The sequence below is a fragment of the Lepisosteus oculatus genome, chromosome 11, assembly GCF_040954835.1.
Source record: "Lepisosteus oculatus isolate fLepOcu1 chromosome 11, fLepOcu1.hap2, whole genome shotgun sequence".
Lineage (NCBI taxonomy): Eukaryota > Metazoa > Chordata > Actinopteri > Semionotiformes > Lepisosteidae > Lepisosteus > Lepisosteus oculatus.
In genome coordinates this window covers 32,694,298-32,712,120 of record NC_090706.1, presented here as the reverse complement: position 1 = coordinate 32,712,120, position 17,823 = coordinate 32,694,298, and the positions used below count along the sequence as shown (strand labels likewise).

General features: G+C 39.5%; 1 protein-coding gene across 2 annotated transcripts; it reads right to left on the bottom strand.

The window, feature by feature from the left end:
- Positions 1 to 6,141: 6,141 nt before the first annotated feature.
- LOC102698415 (protocadherin-10-like) lies at positions 6,142 to 13,920 on the bottom strand. 2 transcript variants are annotated; one of them, XM_006631893.3, is made up of 4 exons: positions 11,051 to 13,918; positions 8,145 to 8,203; positions 7,937 to 8,052; positions 6,142 to 7,497 (listed from the first exon to the last, which is right to left on the bottom strand). In XM_006631893.3, the coding sequence occupies exons 1-4, from the start codon at positions 13,562 to 13,564 to the stop codon at positions 7,226 to 7,228; spliced, it is 2,961 nt and encodes a 986-aa protein (XP_006631956.1). In that variant the 5' UTR covers positions 13,565 to 13,918; the 3' UTR covers positions 6,142 to 7,225. The 2 variants fall into 2 exon arrangements, 1 of the variants encoding a protein (XP_006631956.1); XR_001478723.2 differs by having other exon boundaries at positions 7,408 to 7,497; positions 7,857 to 8,052; positions 11,051 to 13,920.
- Positions 13,921 to 17,823: the final 3,903 nt, after the last annotated feature.

Below are 17,823 nucleotides of genomic sequence, written 5' to 3'. Positions count from 1 at the left end.
GAAAACTTAGTGATTAACCCCGTGTATCACTATAGTTTCTATTGCTGACATTCCTACTGGCTCTTACCTATCTATATGGGGGAAGTTGAAGCCTCGCATAAAAACAGCACTGTGCAAAGAAAATCTTAATTTAATTGAATTGTAACAAGGATTGGCATTTAGTGGTTTATAGCATGCTCTTAACAATATGTTTAGAATGTTATACATGAGTCTGGCACAAAAATTCTTCCTCATGGTGAGGGATGAAACAGCCAGAACGGCTGTGGCTACTAAAATAGTGTGTCACCATTCATCCAGGGCACATCTCCACACTGAACACTCCACCCCGTAATGCCATGTGCATCTGATTTAAAACCTGTTGGATTCGGGCCCCTCGAGACTGGGGTTGAACACCCCTCCTCCAGACTAAGCTCCTGATCCTGAATATTCTTTATGATATTTACAGCTACACTGCCCCCACTTCCGTCTTTCCTGTCTCTGCAGAAAGGTATTTATGATTATCTTCCTAGCTTTCAGCCAGCCATGTTTCTGGGATTCCAATAATAATAATAATAATAATTGCTTACACTTATATAGCGCTTTTCTGGACACTCCACTCAAAGCGCTTTACAGGTAATGGGGACTCCCCTCCACCACCACCAATGTGCAGCATCCACCTGGATGATGCGACGGCAGCCATAGTGCGCCAGAACGCTCACCACACATCAGCTATCAGTGGGGAGGAGAGCAGAGTAATGTAGCCAATTCATAGAGGGGGATTATTAGGAGGCCATGATTAGTAAGGGCCAATTGGAAATTTGGCCAGGACACCGGGGTACACCCCTACTCTTTTCGAGAAGAGCCCTGGGATTTTTAATGACCACAGAGAGTCAGGACCTCGGTTTTACGTCTCATCCGAAGGACGGCGCCTGTTTACAGTATAGTGTCCCCATCACTATACTGGGGCATTAGGACCCACATGGACCACAGGGTGAGCGCCCCCTGCTGGCCCCACTAACACCTCTTCCAGCAGCAACCTTAGTTTTTCCCAGGAGGTCTCCCATCCAGGTACTGACCAGGCTCACACCTGCTTAGCTTCAGTGGGTTGCCAGTTGTGAGTTGCAGGGTGATATGGCTGCTGGCTAGCATAATAGCCTGTGTTGTAGTTTTATCTTATCCATTTTGTTTCCAGCACCCCTAGCATTTAGGTACAAGTATTTACCTGATTTTATTTTAATATTTTGTTTTAGGTTCTGCTTTTTGGCTTTACTCACCATGAATATTCCTCTGAGCTTTTTGTGGCTTCTCTCCCTTCCATTTTATTTCTAGCATGTCTACATTTATTTGAGGATCCCTGTGTGAAGATGACCTGTAACCATTTCATCTGTTCTTTACAGAATGCTTTACCATGCAAATGTTTTCAGTGGGTAGGAAAACTGAATGAAGCTTCTTCTGCACTGCATGTCCTCAGCTATACATTGTGTTGATGGATTAACATTGCAACCAACATGGAAACTGTATTGTTGTCTGCCTTCTCTAGGACAATATCAGCTCTATGTATAAATGTAAGCCATGTCAACTCCAGGGATGTATATATGAGTAGCAATGTTCCAGAGAATGAACCATCACTTCTCTTTTTAATTTTTGGTAATCCAGTATCTGAATTTCAAGGCCTAAAAAGAGTGGTGTCCTGAAACTGAAGCCTTGAGCTCCAAAATCCTCTTTGTCTATTTTCAGGTCCCAGTGTGTAGGACATTTGTTTGGTGGTATGAGTTATTGATAAGATGGGTTGTTAAATTTTATTTCCTTGTATCATCTGTGACAGTCTTGGCTTTTTCTGTATTTCTCTTGAGAATTTGGGGTGCATAAATGTTGATTGTCAGTCTCCCATGTTCCTCTTCAGGTATGCGTTAACTTGATTACAAGACAATTTATTTGTTTAGCTGTATGTAGGATCTGGATTTTGTACTAGAATGGTACTCAGATGCATTCTGACTGTTTGAAAACTCAAAGAGCTTTCACATGCCACACAAGCTGCAGATCACAGGTTCTTAATGTTTTTTCTTTGGCTTGTATTTGATCCAACAAAGTGTGTTTGTCTGGTACAAGAAAACAGCACAGCTCTTTCTCTGCGCTGCTTAAATATGTGGAGCCTTCCTGCCTTCAATTATCACTTTTACAGCTCTACCTGTTATTCTTTGACTGGCAACCTAGTCCCTGATGGACTAATGGTTGTAAATCTGCCTGGCATGTACACACACACCCTCCTACAACATTAAAATTATAATAAAATCAATAAAATAAAACAATAAAATCCTTATAATGTGATTTTTTTTCTGTTTGCTGTATTTTACTACGGTAAATACTATCTACAATAACCGCTATCTGGAAAACAAATTCTTACTCAAGAGAAAATTATTTTCACCTCATTTGATAGTTCTCCCTCTAAGTACCTAATTAAATAACTGGAAAAGAACTAAACAAATACATTTTCTTGTAATCAAACATTTGTGGAAAAGGAATGACTTGCAACCATTAAAAAAGACAGCATTAAGAGAAACTTTCCGTCATGTTACGAGACTGTAATTCTGGAATATTAAAATAATTGGCTTATATACTTTGATTTTATATTATTTGTAATAACATTACATACAATAATTAACATTCAAACTGTATCTATGTTTGCTTACATTTCCTGTCACGCTTTTCAAACTTAGAATCTGTGACCTAATGGAAATGAAGCTTCCAGCAGCTTTCTTTCTGTTACAAACAAACTAAATCCATTGGTGTGTGGATATTTTAATTGGAATCTTTGCATTTATGTATAATATGATGCAGTGGCATAATGGCAGTGCCCTCTGTTTCAGACTTATTTATAAACTGCTACTCCAATGTCAGGGGTAACTAATAATTTCTAAGTTCTATATTTTGAACTTTATTAGCATTTTAAGATCCTCTGTATCTCTTGCTAATGTTCTGATTTAAAATCCTAATTGTTGATTAAAAATCAGAGGAGATGGTACCCTGTCTCTTTTACCACAGTATAGAAGGATTAAAGCTGAAACCATAACAAAGGATGGGCTACAATGACAAAACTGACAGTTACAGGTGGGACTGAATGCATCATCTGAATGTGGCTTATTTAGTATGCACAGATTTCCAGTATGTACAAATCTATATGTATGGATTTCATTTTTATTTCATATTTGTGCCAACAATGACTACTTTCTTAAAGTTTGACCACTTCTCAGTAATTGTCAGAAAGAGGAAATAGGTATTATTCTGTGGACAATAAAATAAATTGAATCTGGCTTTTATTAAATTTATTGTGTAAGCAACATTTCATTTTCAGTGCAATCTCTATCCCACAATGGGGTCCTTAAGTTTTGTGGAAGCAATTGTCCAGCAATAGAAGTATATATATTAATAAATGTATATAAGCCAACATTTTGGAAACCTAATTATTAATCATTTACCATATATAAAGAAGGACACCAAGTTTTGGCTGTTGAGCTCTGAGTAGGCAGAGGGCTCAACAACAGAAATGTTGTGTTTCTTCTTTCTGCTTTTCAATGTGGAATTAACCTTTAATTGTTCCTTTATAGCCAATGTACTCTGACGAAGTACAACAAGGTTCCCACTTAAGCATTAACAAACTACATCCTCCTTCTAAGAACACTGTGAAAGCCCACTTTCTAAGATAACCCAACAATTCTCTCAATCTGTAACATCTTCATTAGTCTTCAGACAAAGTCTGCATGATGATATTCATTACATTGATCATAGCAGCATGGAAAGGTTTCAGACACTCAATCATTAAAATCACTAAATAAAAACTCTAAGTGTTTATCATAATTTTATACTTGGGGAAAAAAAGAGTGTGTCTCCCACAGTTAGGTAGGGTATTCTTATATATTAATGACTCTTGTATTAATTACTCTTCAATTATAACTATTAGTTAGTTATATTTGAAGGTCTTCATTTAGCCTTTACTTACAAATTTGTGCTAAAACATTCTTAATTCCTTTAAAGGAAACGTAGACAGGTACTCCAACAAAGAAAAAAAGTGCTTGGAACTTTTCTAAAGGTATATAATCATCGATTTCCCATTGGGATCAATAAAGTCTTTAAAAAAATAATTCTAATGATTGTGTCCATTACAGTATGGGCCATTTTCAAGAAAATCTTATTTAAGCAGCAGTTATGGTGTAGTATAATTAATACATTCAAACGGATTCAATGTGTTGTACAACTGAAGTCAAAGTTCATTGTTTAATACTGTACATGCAGCAGACTATTCCACATGAACTGCACCCAAACCTACTAAAAACTATATATGTTGTATAACTCAAATGTCCCTGGCACCTCATGTACTTGCTCTATGAAGTGAAGCCTTCACTAAAACAGGATTTACAGTATATACTAACACTAAGTGGTTATCAAAGTCCTCTAGCAATTTCACATTTATAAATGCTTATCATCAGAAGAAACTTACCACTTATACCTGAAACAAATTCACAAAGGTTATTATCAGGAAAATGGTTAAACCTTCTTGTAGCAGGTACATGGTCCTTGTTATTAACAGATATGGCACAGTAAATTCATTAACTTCACTCACATTTGGCCATCAACAAGGTTGATCAATAGAGAGTCTACTTATTTTATAAGCTAATACTGCAGTTGCAGATGCAGTCTTGTGGAATACTATCTCATTATTCTAACCCAGCCTGGAGAAGCATATACCTGTTCATTGGTCTCCGAGCTAAAGATGCTACTTATTCCAACAAATGTTCAATGAGGTTCAAGTCTATAGGTCTAGATCTACAGCAGTACTAGAAGATATTTCTACTCAGATGTCCTAATTGACTGGTCATTGTACACAATGATAAGCACTTCATTCTGCACATTTATGCCATATTCACTGGCATTAATTAAAGTGGTTTACAGAACCTTGACTTGTCACCAAAGTGGACGGAGCTCTACTCCCAGGACGTCCGCCTGAATTGAGAGTCCTGCTCAAGAGAGAGATCAGCTAACATGTTTTAACAAGTAAAACACTAACCGGAGGGAAAAAAAGTGGAAACAAAGTGGAAAATACATGGAAGTACATTTAAAACCAAGAGCAGGATGAATTACTTTACCCAAAAGGTTTGTAGGAGTTTGGAACAAGCTACTCAGCCATGTTGTACTATGGCTTCTTTCATGAAAGAGTTGGATGAGATTCTTGGATCAATTAACAGTTACTTAAAGGGTTAGATGGGACCAATGGCTCCTCTCGATTGTAGCTTTTCTTATATTCTTATGTTCTTAACAGAGTAAGACAAATGTTACCAGTTCTCCAAAGACTACCAGGTTCACAGCAGGGGAATCCTTTTTCTCAGATCCTTAATGCATGCTTTACTGTATGTAAAGACAACCCTGTCCATCCAGAGTTAAACCAAAAATTAAATCCCGGACACCAATCTCAAATAATAATAATAATAATTTTCAAAATAGATAGGCACAGAAATTCCCTGGCAAACAAATTACCTTTGAGGGATAAATACAGTTCTGTTAGTCAGGATAAAAATAAAAGGACTCCAGAGAGCATCCTAATGAATATACTGGATAACTAATCTGTCTTTTATCAGACCACAGAACAGGGGAGGGTGGTGCGATCTGCACATGCAATGACAACAAATGGGCCAGGTGACAGGTGGTACCTATTGAACTATTCAGTCACCTGGGAGGTGCAGCAAGTACCACTGTCTCAGTCCATTCAGCCACCCTCAGACTGATAACAGTTGCTGATAGTCTTCACCCAAACCCATCAAGAAGCCTCTACCCACCTCCTCAAACCTCATACTGTTCTCCGTGTCAATAGGAAAGCTCCGAGTAGTTTTTCATTTTTACATTTTTAGCTTAAGCATTCCAAATATTCAAATGTACGCAATTAAACAAAATTACACATTTACATTGAACTTTGTACTGAATTACTGGCCAAGTGCTTTGAAGAGTAAAAAGAGACAGAAGTGAATAGTTCATGGTGTAAAATGACCTCAATATAATGATTTCATTCCACTGCAAACCATCTTCATTCCATTGCTGATAATGAAATAACTGCACTCTTAATACGGCTTAGCACTATGAATGTCACAAACCTCTTTTCTTCGTGATTAAACGTGATGTAATAAGAAAAAGTATTTTATTTCAAAATGAATATACAATTACAAAAATCATGCCATACATTGTGCTATGTTATAAAGATTGCAATATGCACAAGACATTTCTGTTCACTTGCACTGCACTATTTCTGTTTAACTGATTCCTAGTACTCTCTTTCATTCTTGGTGAAAATTTTGTAAATCACATTTTTTAACTGTACAGGTGCAAATCAAGATCAAGTAAGGTGGGCTCCACAGAGCTTGTGGGCCATAATGCCAAGCTAAGCTTATACCTCGTGGGCTTCTGGCAGAAGATATACTTCAGTAGTGGATGAAGTGAGAAACTTCCTTCTCATTTGTAAAGCTATTTATTATTTATTATCTTTTATTATGATGAAGTTTTTAGATCACTGGAAATCACCGACTGTGAACATAATCTTTATCAAAAAAGACCTAAAAACACCTGTTCCAGCACCTATTTATAAAGAAAAATGTATGTTAGTGGCCAAAGACACAAAAACATCAATATTATTATGAATATTAAGCAATGTTGCTGTTATTAGTAGTAGTAGCAGCACTGTTATTTAGTTGGGTGAAATGTCCTGGGTTCTACAGCCCACATTTACAGTATATTGCCAGCACTCGCAAAACTGTACAGGCAACTTAAAAGAGTGGAATTGGCATGCCAGTTAATGATAGCAGGCTGGAGTACTGGTTAGGGTCCTGGACTCCTCCGTGCACGGTCTTTGGTTCAAATCCCAGGTGAGACTTACTGCTACTGCTCTTGTCAGCTAAGTACTTCACTCAGTTCGCTCCAGTAAAATAATTAGCAGTATAAATGAGTTCAAACCTAAGATGCTTTCAATAAAACTGTCAACTAAATCTTTCAATGCAAAAAACGTAGCAGTACAGTATGTTAAGCTACATTAACAGGATGTTGTGGTCCAGGCGGTCCTGTTGAATTTATTGTGAAGAAAATGCTTCTTGACAAGGAAGTTTAAATGACCGAAGTTGCGTCACAACGTGCGTCACCAAAGGTTGCTCCGGGATCCCGAGATTAATTACGTTAATGCGCGGAAACAATCTTTTCAAGTCAATTGATATCATTTATTAGAAAGGTCGTTGTTTATCATCGCGTCGTCTTTGTATTCGGAATTTAACATCAGCTTCCTTTTTTTCCCAAACGTTGAAAATGAGTTCTTAACGTCGACGTCACTGCGCTGCGCCGGTCTCAGTGTGGAATGTGACGCTGGGGTCCCGGGAATGTAGACGTTGTGCTGGTAGTCGGGAGGTGGGTGTAGTGGATATTGTGGGCCGTATCTTGGGGTCCAGGCGCGATTTGTGGCCCCAACGGCTGGTGAAGACATTCTACAATCTGTTTTACAAAATAAAGAAACGCTGAAAATCAAAGTCATTTCTGATGCATGACGGAACATGACAGCATTGCAAAACCTCTGCTAAAGCACTCCATAATATGCATTTTATTAAGTCATCTACAGTGCATAAAGCTTGAATCGTCTCAAAAACACCTGAAACTCATTAAATAATTTAAACATTTACACCGGTAAAATGTTACATCATCCGTTTCTCTCTTCTCTCAGAAGAAGAGGATGCTCATATATCCATTCGTGTACCATTAACAATCATGCAGGTAGAAAGCTAGCTGACTGTGCTCCTGTATTTTGCCACTGCATACGAGTGGAAGGGTACAAGCAAAAAAAGATAAAAACTCACGTATAGTATAACAGAATGGAGGGTGTTTCTTTGAGTTATAAGTGTTTCCAAAGACCGAAGGACTGGTGAATCTCACGTACCCCTCATCTGGGTTCCCCATGTCCAGTACTGACCACCCACAGGAGTTACCAAATTTTCTGATTCTCTCTGCATAGCTTTCCGTACCAGAGTGCCTTCCATGTTCATGGAGCTGTAGCTGTGGAGCACAGAAGAAGACCAAATGTTCAGGGACCGTTTCCGAAGGCTAGAGTTGAGTAAATGTTATTTTAGAATTAAAACTAAATGTACCTCTTAAGAGTAGAATTTTGGTTCTTTGATAGAGGCCAGTCTGTGTTGGGCTGTTTGAGCTGCAAAATCATGAACAAGAAAAATTAGTATATTTCCATCGCTGGTTACTGGTTAACAGTTTAACAAGACTGTTATTGGATAATCTAAATTAGCTAGGCTGTCAGACATTCCAGAGTCCTGTTCAAACATTATAGTACACCAAGATACATTTTGATTTGTTTTTCTCTTTATAATTAAAAATGTTCCAAGAGTTTTCATTATTGTCATTATCTAATACATATTTGAAACACCTGATTTTGTTAAATTCCTCAGTTATAGTATATTGAAGTCGCACAAAAAGGCATATTATTATAGGCAGTAGTAGCATTTTAATCTTCATTTTAATATATATTTGTAAATTCATTCACTGTTATAGCAGAAGGACGCGGCATAGTTCTGTGCTTGTGGTTAACTCTACCATTTGTTAGAGGATTAACAGCAAACTTGCCTATACTTTTAAAGCAGATTGCTATACGGATACCGAAGAAATGGTTACGCTAAAAGAAGCTACTTTACCTTTAAAATTAATATGTCAATCAAAAATGTTTTTAATATTTAATGTTGACGTATCTGAATCTCATCAATGCGCATAAAAATACAGCTCCACCGCCCTCTTCTGACACAAAATGATAACTGACTTGCTGATCCACTCGGGTTTTCCAGCTAGCTCCCTCCAGTGCATCGGCCTAATTTATTTTTCTTTCATCAGAGGTTACCCAGCAGGAGACCTGAAGACACACATAGCCCCCAGATGCCTTTGCACCTCATATAAACGCATAATGCTCTATGCTCCATTAATTCACTTACAATACTCAACAAGGGAAATGCAGTGTAAGCTTATTACAATCGGAATGCAAAGTACCTTACGCTAGCCATGTAAAGCCAATTAAAATCACCAGGATGAAACAAGACACGATTAAAATCTTCAAACGAGCACATGCAAACCCGAGCAGTGAATAATAATTTAAAATGGGTGGGGTTGTCCTTTTTTTTCCATCGGAATCGTTTGATAATAAGCTAATGTACCGTGAGCTCGTGTATTAATGACTGCTTGTGGTGAAGCGAAGCATGTTTTTTGTTCCTGTTGACAGAATGTCTTCGGGTTTATCTCCTTTAGACATATGCGCTGTGTCAAATGAAGGAATTATAGCGAGCTACGGTTCTGAGTTTTGCCGCTGGTGGTTTTCTTTGAACAACCTAAATCCATTAGTTCGAGAATTAATGCAGAAAGTGGGCTGCTTTCCCCCATTCAGTAAGCGCTAGAAACAATAAATGTCGAATCTGTTTTTTTTTAATGCACCTTCGATGGTATCTATTGAAGTAACAGCGAAATGTTCCAAAACTCCACACTTCATCTAGAAAAAATACAGATGCATGTTTGCATTTAAGTAAACGTATTAGCGCGATGGCCTCGTAGTTCTTATTTAGCCCTAGGTTTGAATCCGAGCTGGGGCGGTTTCTGTGTGGGGCTTACGTGTTCTCCCTTTGTTGATTGAACTTTCCTCCCGTTTCCCAAAGGCCTGCAGGTATTATTTTTTGCAGAACCAATTTCCATATTGTCAAGGTTACACTCGAATAGGCCCCTTGCTGCTCGTTTTATTGCCGTCACCTACACTTATTTGTCACCTGCTGATTTCCGGAGAAAAGACTTGACGGACCACTTTACAATATCACATGGGGCCCATTTGCGCTAGATTGTAAAACATGCAACGAACATCTTCCAGATGCGAGTGCACTTAAAACTCATTTACCATTTTTTTAATGTGATAAGTTTTGAAACAAAAAAATAACACTTTTTCTAAATGACGTAAAACGACTTTTGTATTCGTGGATCTTCGCTAACATTCGGCAGAATATTTTAAGCTCTGATTGTTCACTAATACAGATCACTATTCATACACAGGCGCCTGTTTTCATGTGCAAAGCAACAGACGTCTTACAGTGGTCCATTTGTGGTATGATGCCTCCATCTAGTGGATTTCGGTAGAAAGGGGCTAGGTACACGGCATATATCGATTTATCAAGTTGAAATGACAAGGAGTGCGAATATAGAACAGATTCTAAAAAGATTTGTGAAGTACTTAGTGAACGCTAAAGAAGGTGATCGATATAACCTTGGCTCATAATCCTTTCATTGTCTTCGTATTTCTCACGGTCTGAACTATTCAGCCTTTTTTAATTGAATGTGGTTAAGTTTCAGTGCTATTTACAATCATAGATCATCGTTTTTTAAAATGTTGAGATCATTGGAGCGAGCTGACAAGGGCTATAGGCAGCCGATGAAAGACGCAAAAGGGACTGCAAGGAACAGTTGAAAATATAGCTATTGGATCGTTTATGCGCGGACATATTTATCTAAATTAACAATCCATTAAATGTTAATTGGATGTACAAAATTGTCTTTAAATATTAAATTTAAAATGATTTGCTTGATAATGGACCGGCAGCGACATTTTAACCTAAAAGAAACGCGAACGTTTTAAATATTATTAAAAACATTATTGTAAAAAAATACACTAAATATTTTATCATAAATTAATACTCACGGCATGGGTTACAAGTACATGTTAGTCTGTGCGCGGTCTCAGTATGTATGCAGCGACAGAGCAGCTGCCAAATGATTGATTGAGGCTGACAAAACCTAGTCTGTTATTGAACATAAAAATGAACCCTAGCTCATTTTTAAGATGGTCTTGGTTAAAATGATTAATATGTCGTGATCTGCATTCCGAAACTTCCGTCTTGCGCGAATGACTTACAATGTCAAAACTGCTAACTCGTACGTGTATTCACATATAAAATCATTCACAAAAGGACTAGAATGAATGCAGTGTTTAGGAATTCAGTGTACATAGAACTATCTTTACCTCGCTCGGTGTAGTAGCGCCGTTGTTCACCGTGTTGGTGCGGCTCTGTCCGCTCCAGACTGAAGCCAGGTTATCTGTACCTTTAGCGTTGTTCCTGGGAGTTGCTGGACTACAGGGTTTTAAAAACATGAAGTCACTTTTTGCCGACTCCGGAGTCAAACAGACTTTATAACAGTAGGCTTGAGACAGGGGACCATTGCCATTAACTTCAACACAGTTAGTAGGCACTTTAGTTCCGGAAGATATCTGAAGGTTAATGTTGGATTTTTTAAACACTTCAGTAGGAGCCTCGGGTTTCAACCCACAGCAGGAGGTAAAGGAGAAATCGCATCCCCTTATGGAATTTCTGTCCTTGTAACATTTTATAGATGCCAGGACGATTATAGCCACCAGAAATATAAAGGAAATTGTGCTCAGAGATACTATTAAGTACAGCGTTAGGTTAGAGGGGGATTCTTGGCTTAGAGTGAGGTCGCTGAAATCAGAAAGAGATTCTGGCACGCTGTCAACTACTGATAAGATGATGGAAACAGTCGCCGAGAGGGGTGGTTGACCGTTGTCCTTGACCAAAATGACTAGTCTTTGCCTGATGGCATCTTTATCTACAAATCGACGGATTGTCCTTATTTCTCCCGTGTAAAGCGCAACGCTAAACAGTCCCGGGTCTGTCGCCTGGAGAACCTGATATGAAAGACGGGAGTTTTGCCCCGCGTCTGCGTCTATTGCCGTGATTTTCGCCACCAGGTAACCGGCGTCAACAGATCTGGGGACCATCTCCGTGGCCACTGTGCCGTTTTTGGGTAAAGGCGAGACAATGACAGGAGCGTTGTCATTCTGATCCAAGACAAAGAGGTTCACGGTAACGTTGCTGCTCAGCGGCGGAAACCCGGCGTCTTGCGCTTGAACTCGAATCTGAAAGTTTCTCAGTTGCTCGTAGTCAAAGGAGCGCAGCGCGTAGATGTTACCGTTGTCTGAGTTGATGGAAACATAAGTGGACACCGGCATGCCCTGAATATGGCCCTCCAGAATGGAGTACGACAAATACGCATTCTGATTCGAATCAGGATCAAAAGCGGTCACCGAGCAAATGGAAGCGCCGGGGGCGTTATTCTCAGTCACATAGACCGTGTACGAAGGTTGCACGAATCGGGGAGCGTTGTCGTTGATATCAGAGACTTGAACTAAGATAGTTTTCTTTGTAGACAGAGGAGGTGATCCCAGATCTCTAGCAGTTAAAGTAATGTTGTACTCTGGCACAGTTTCCCTATCCAAAAATTCACTTGTAACCAAAGTATAATAATTCTTAAAAGAGGAGTGGAGCTGGAATGGCACATTCTTTGGGATCTCGCAGTCGACATTACCGTTTTCCCCCGAATCCCGATCCATCACACTGATGACAGCTATTACAGTCCCCGGGGGAGCATCCTCTTGTACAGGTGTTGATACTGAGGTTAAAATCACTTCTGGTGCGTTGTCGTTCACATCTATAATGTCAACCAGTATTTTGCAGTGCACGGCAACAGCCGACGGACCTTTGTCCTTGGCTTGCACGTAGATTTCATACACACCGGCTTTTTCGTAGTCCACGATCCCTTTGACTCTTATCTCTCCAGAGTGTGAATCAACAGTGAAGAGTTCTCGCACTTTCAGAGGAGCGTGCCCGCTAAAAGAGTAAGAAATATCCCCGTTAGATCCTTCGTCTAAATCTGTTGCATTAAGTCTGATAACCAGCGTACCCCTCGCTGCATTCTCCACTAAACTCACTCGATAGGAGGACTTATCGAAGACCGGTACGTTGTCATTAGCATCCAGCACATTGATTGTGATCTGTGCAGTCCCAGATCTCTCTGGCATTCCCCCGTCAACTGCTGTTAGAATCACCTGGTGAGTCTTTTGCTGCTCTCTGTCCAGAAGTTTCTCGAGCACCAGCTCTGCGAACTTGCTGCCGTCACTCCGTGTCTGGATATCCAAGACAAAGTGCTCGTTAGAGCTGAGCAGGTATGTGCGGAGAGAGTTGCTGCCCACGTCTGGGTCGTGCGCGCTCTCAAGCGGGAAACGAGACCCGGGAGCCGCCGACTCCGTGATTTCGAGGACAAATTCGCTCCATGGAAAACTGGGGGCATTGTCATTGACATCCAGAATTTCTACTTCCACCCTATACAGCTCCAAAGGGTTCTCGATGACCACCTGCAAGTGCAAAAAACAGATCGGATTCTGTTCACACAGTTCTTCTCTATCAATCTTCTCGTTCACAAATAAAATCCCGTTTTCCAAATTGACTTCTAAATACTGTTTTCTAGCGCCAGAGACAATCCTGAATCTTCGAGCAGAGAGTTTGCCGACGTCTAAGCCCAAGTCTTCCGCTATATTGCCAACAAAAGCTCCGTGCTCCAGTTCCTCAGGAATCGAATACCGTATCTGAGCCAGGACTAAATCCATAGCACAAGCGCAAAAAACTAGATAGGTTACTTGCCTTCTCCACGTCCGTCTTCTTTTCACAGTCCTTAGTTCCATTTCAGCTGTGCTTGGTCCTTAGTCCAGTATATTGCGAGTGAATATTTTTATAATCAGCATGATGTCTCTATTAACTCAAATCAAAATTAAAAAATGCTATAAATAAAACTTTCCATTAAGTAAAAATGCGTAAAAGCACGGAAAGGAGCTGGATATCAGGAACAGATGTAAATAAAAATATAAAGAAAGAAACTGCATCGCGAAACTTTGCGCGAATGAAAAGCTCAGGGTCCTTTCCCAGTCTCGCTCACTGCTTGTTACCCCAGTGGTGTGTGATACTTTGTCTCTGATTTTCCAGTGTATTAGGCATTTTGGAAGGGGCTGGTGGGGGAGGATCGCAGACTTATTCGGAACCGTATTGGAGGACAGCGACATGAGAGCTTCGTCTGTAATTACAGTGTGGACAGTTTAACCCTCTCGATGCTCAGATCCACCACTGTGGTACCATAACATACATTTTACATATTGTAACCACGTTGTTTAAAAACATATATGCAGCGCACTACAAGTTATATTAACTTGTACCACGTGTTTATAGACGTTATTGTATAGAATCTTATCACAGGTAGTCCCTTACATCTGACACTGTGACAGATCACTATATTGGGTAGCACTTGCGCCTTGGCGTCTCTAAATTGCTCCATTGCCTCACGAATACAGTCCAGTCCATTGAGTATACCAGTGGTCACGAAGCAATTCTGAGAATGAAATTGCGGGATACTGTTACTATTTATCTATTATTTCACCACAAGAAATTGATTGCCTTTCTATTATGATTTTTCACATTTTTATACTCATAAAGTGAAGTTTATGGCATGGGGTATTTCCAGTCAGAAAAAGTTGAGTGAAACAAATTCTCTTTACACCGCTTAATTATTTCATGTATATTATTTGTTTATCAGTGCAACCAGGTAAAAGATCAATCATCTTTCTAAGCCAATGGTTACCAGCGCTTCTCCTTTTTAACATTTCTTCACATAACATAACGCAGGGCTTGAAGTAACTCCCAGTGAACAGGCAACACGCGGTTTTGTCCCAACACCTGCAGGCACTCGTATTTTAATTAACAGAGCAAGCTGCTAGTTTTTCCGCGCTGAAAACGCTAAGCGGTGTGGTGAGAGATGGCCGATTTCCTCCACGTATGTTCATATAATCAGAGAAGAAAGAAGAAAATCACCCCCCGCACACACACAAATAATAAAAAAGTAAAATCCCTTGGTTTAAATGACCAGAAAACACAATCTGTTCAGAGAGTTAACCTCTAGCAGATGGTTAAGCTTTTCCAGAAATGATTACATTTTGTAAAACACGGTTTACATTGGATTCCCATTCTTTTTAATTAATGGAGAGCGGGATTATCATTCAGCTATCCGGGATCAGCTATTCTCGAACAGATAAATACAAATGTTTCTGAAAAATAATCCCAATGTACTATGTTTAATGTGTCGGGGTTTTCTCGATAGTTGTCGCATTCATTTGAACTGCATCTACCGTGAGCCTTTCTTTTACTTTCCCGCGACTTTCATCAGCTCCCTCTTCCCAATCCCTGCTAAAACAACCCTCGATTAACCTGAACGATGGGGTTGTACTAGTAGGTCATCGTTCTAATTCACCAAGTATTGACAATCAACGGCAACCACAAACACAATCTAATTTATACGAAGTTCCTTGCCGTGTGGGACAATGCGTAATGATAAAAGACTCCTGGCAACCATAAAACGAATGATTTAATGCTGTCAATTTTTGACATTTACTGTTTTATATGGCTTTGTGGGTATAGTGATTTTTTGCATACCCTCAAGAGGTTTTTTTTTACAAATTAATTATCGTCTTGAAATGAGAAATGGAAGTTATTAACTGAAGTTCGGGAAGGACGACAATGACAAGATAATTACACAGAGCTGTATCTCATCACCATTATTGCGAAATTAGCTCTGTATATCGTACACGAACACCTCCTTTCGCGTTTGTCTCAAAGATTGGTTCCCTTCTTCTGAGTTGGGATCATAAGGAGTGAACGTCTTCGCCCTATGGCCAGGAGGCTCCCAACTACCCAGGGGGGATAAACCAAACCGTTCTCACTAAGTGATGGTGCTGTCCCTGGTGAAATGTCTGTTGGTGGCACAGTTGTTTTTCATCTTTGTCTTAATAATCATCACTAAAAAGAGAAAAAAAAACATTCACGAAGAACGAGGTTTGCACTAATGCATAGATTAAAAGTTAAAGGCGAAGTTGGTATACCTTGGAATCGTGAGAATTTGCTCAATTAACTTTGAGCCGCAAATTATTTCAAAAATAATCCTTGGATGCCATCTAGCGGATGTTTTGATAAATGTAACATTTGATAATAGCTGTGCTATTGTAAAATGGATAAATGTCTTTGATGGATAAATGTGGGTATGTTATGCAAGGAAATAACTATAGGATATGCCCACATTTATGAATTACTATCCGTATGTGCTGCAAAATGACTATGCAGATGTGGATATTTTCATCGATGAGCTACTGTACCTCTGAGTATAGAAAGACTGCAACAGTTTAACTTATTTGTATGTAAAATAAGCCTGAACATTTAAGATGTCTTACGTTGCTCGTACTTTATGCTTGTACAGTTTCAGTATTTGTCCAAACACCTTGTTTCATAAATCATCTCTATCACAGAAGTTAAGGCAAGCCTAGTGCTGTCCTTTCTTTATACGGTGCTTGAGCAACCCCTGCTGTTCTATCAATATATCAATAATAGAATAAGAATTTCCATGAAGTAATTGTTACAAAGCCGAGGAAGCACATAGAACAGGATTCTTAACGATTTTATATCACAATAAAAATCAAACATAACGTTTACCACCTTTCGAAAATAAAAAATAGATAAAACACCCGAAAACAAAAGGCTGTATTTATATGTTTCTTTAGTTGTTCCAGATGGGAAATTTGCATTAATACATTTAACACAACATGAATCCATTAATAAGAAATATACGTGCATAAGAAAAGAAAAAAACAAGTCAGCACTTGTAAGTGTAAATAATCCGCACATTTTTAAGTAATCCTCACACTTTTAACATCACACACGCTTCTTCCAAACAAAAATAATTATCGGCGTTCTCGAGAATAACCTGAGACCTTTGCTTGAAGCACAGAAAATCTGAAAACAGTTCAGACAAATTAGAAAAAAATGACAGCACTGAACATTTTTATCAGTTATTGTGGATTATGTTATTAAGGCAACGTGTCGAAATTAGAGCTCAAATGCGATTTGAACAATTTTGGTCCCATTAAGCAGCCTTAAATGAAGATTCATGTTCCTAAGTTTAAAAGAAAAAAAGGAGGAAAAAAAAACAAAAACACTGGACAGCGCCCATGGTCCGAACCCAGCAACCTTGCGGCCGCGGAATGAGAAACTTGCAAAGTTTGAAGTAACCATTGAGCTAACCCAGTGCAGAGATAGTAGCAGTGAAACAGCTGACAAAGGCACACGTTTCCGATACGTCACAAAGCCCTCCACCCACCCCTCCTGCCTACAGAGGCGCCGTGTTCAAATCATCACAGCTTATGCTGCTGAAAACGACCTTGTAATGTCATCACAGACTTGGGATCTAAACAAATTAGATGGATCCAACACTGATATAAAAATAGGAAGAAAGGAGAAGAAATAAAAAATGAAACCTGCGATGGGAAAGAGATAACCGATGGGAAAAGAGAAAAAAAAAGTAGTGAAAGGACATAATAATAAGAATTGCTTACACTTATATAGCGCTTTTCTGGACACTCCACTCAAAGTGCTTTACAGGTAATGGGGACTGCCCTCCACCACCAATGTGCAGAATCCACCTGGATGATGCCATGGCAGTCATAGTGCACAAGAACACTCACCACACACCAGCTAGCAGTGGGGAGGAGAGCAGACTAATGAAGCCAATTTATAGCGGAGGATTATTAGGAGGCCATGATTGGTAAGAGCCAATGGGAAATTTGCCCAGGACACCCCTACTCTTTTCAAGCAATGCCCTGGGATCTTTAATGACCACGGAGAGTCAGGACCTCGGTCTAACATCTCTTCCAAAGGACAGCACCTGTTTACAGTATAGCATCACCATCACTATACTAGGTCATTAGGACCCACATGGACCACGGGGTGAGAACCCCCTGCTGGCCCCACTAACACCTCTTTCAGCAGCAACCTGAGTTTTTCCCCAGGAGGTCTGCCATCCAGGTACTGACCAGGCTCACACCTGCTGAGCTTCAGTGGAATTCCAGTT

What these genes read in the sequence shown, in the direction of transcription:
- LOC102698415 (XM_006631893.3), bottom strand. Translation starts at nt 13,564, where the DNA reads ATGGAACTAAGGACTGTGAAAAGAAGACGGACGTGGAGAAGGCAAGTA. An exon ending in GCGCTACTACACCGAGCGAG is followed by an intron (nt 8,204 to 11,050) that starts GTAAAGATAGTT and finishes ATGATTTTGCAG; the next exon opens with CTCAAACAGCCCAACACAGA. An exon ending in ATGGGGAACCCAGATGAGGG is followed by an intron (nt 7,498 to 7,936) that starts GTACGTGAGATT and finishes TTTGTAAAACAG; the next exon opens with ATTGTAGAATGTCTTCACCA.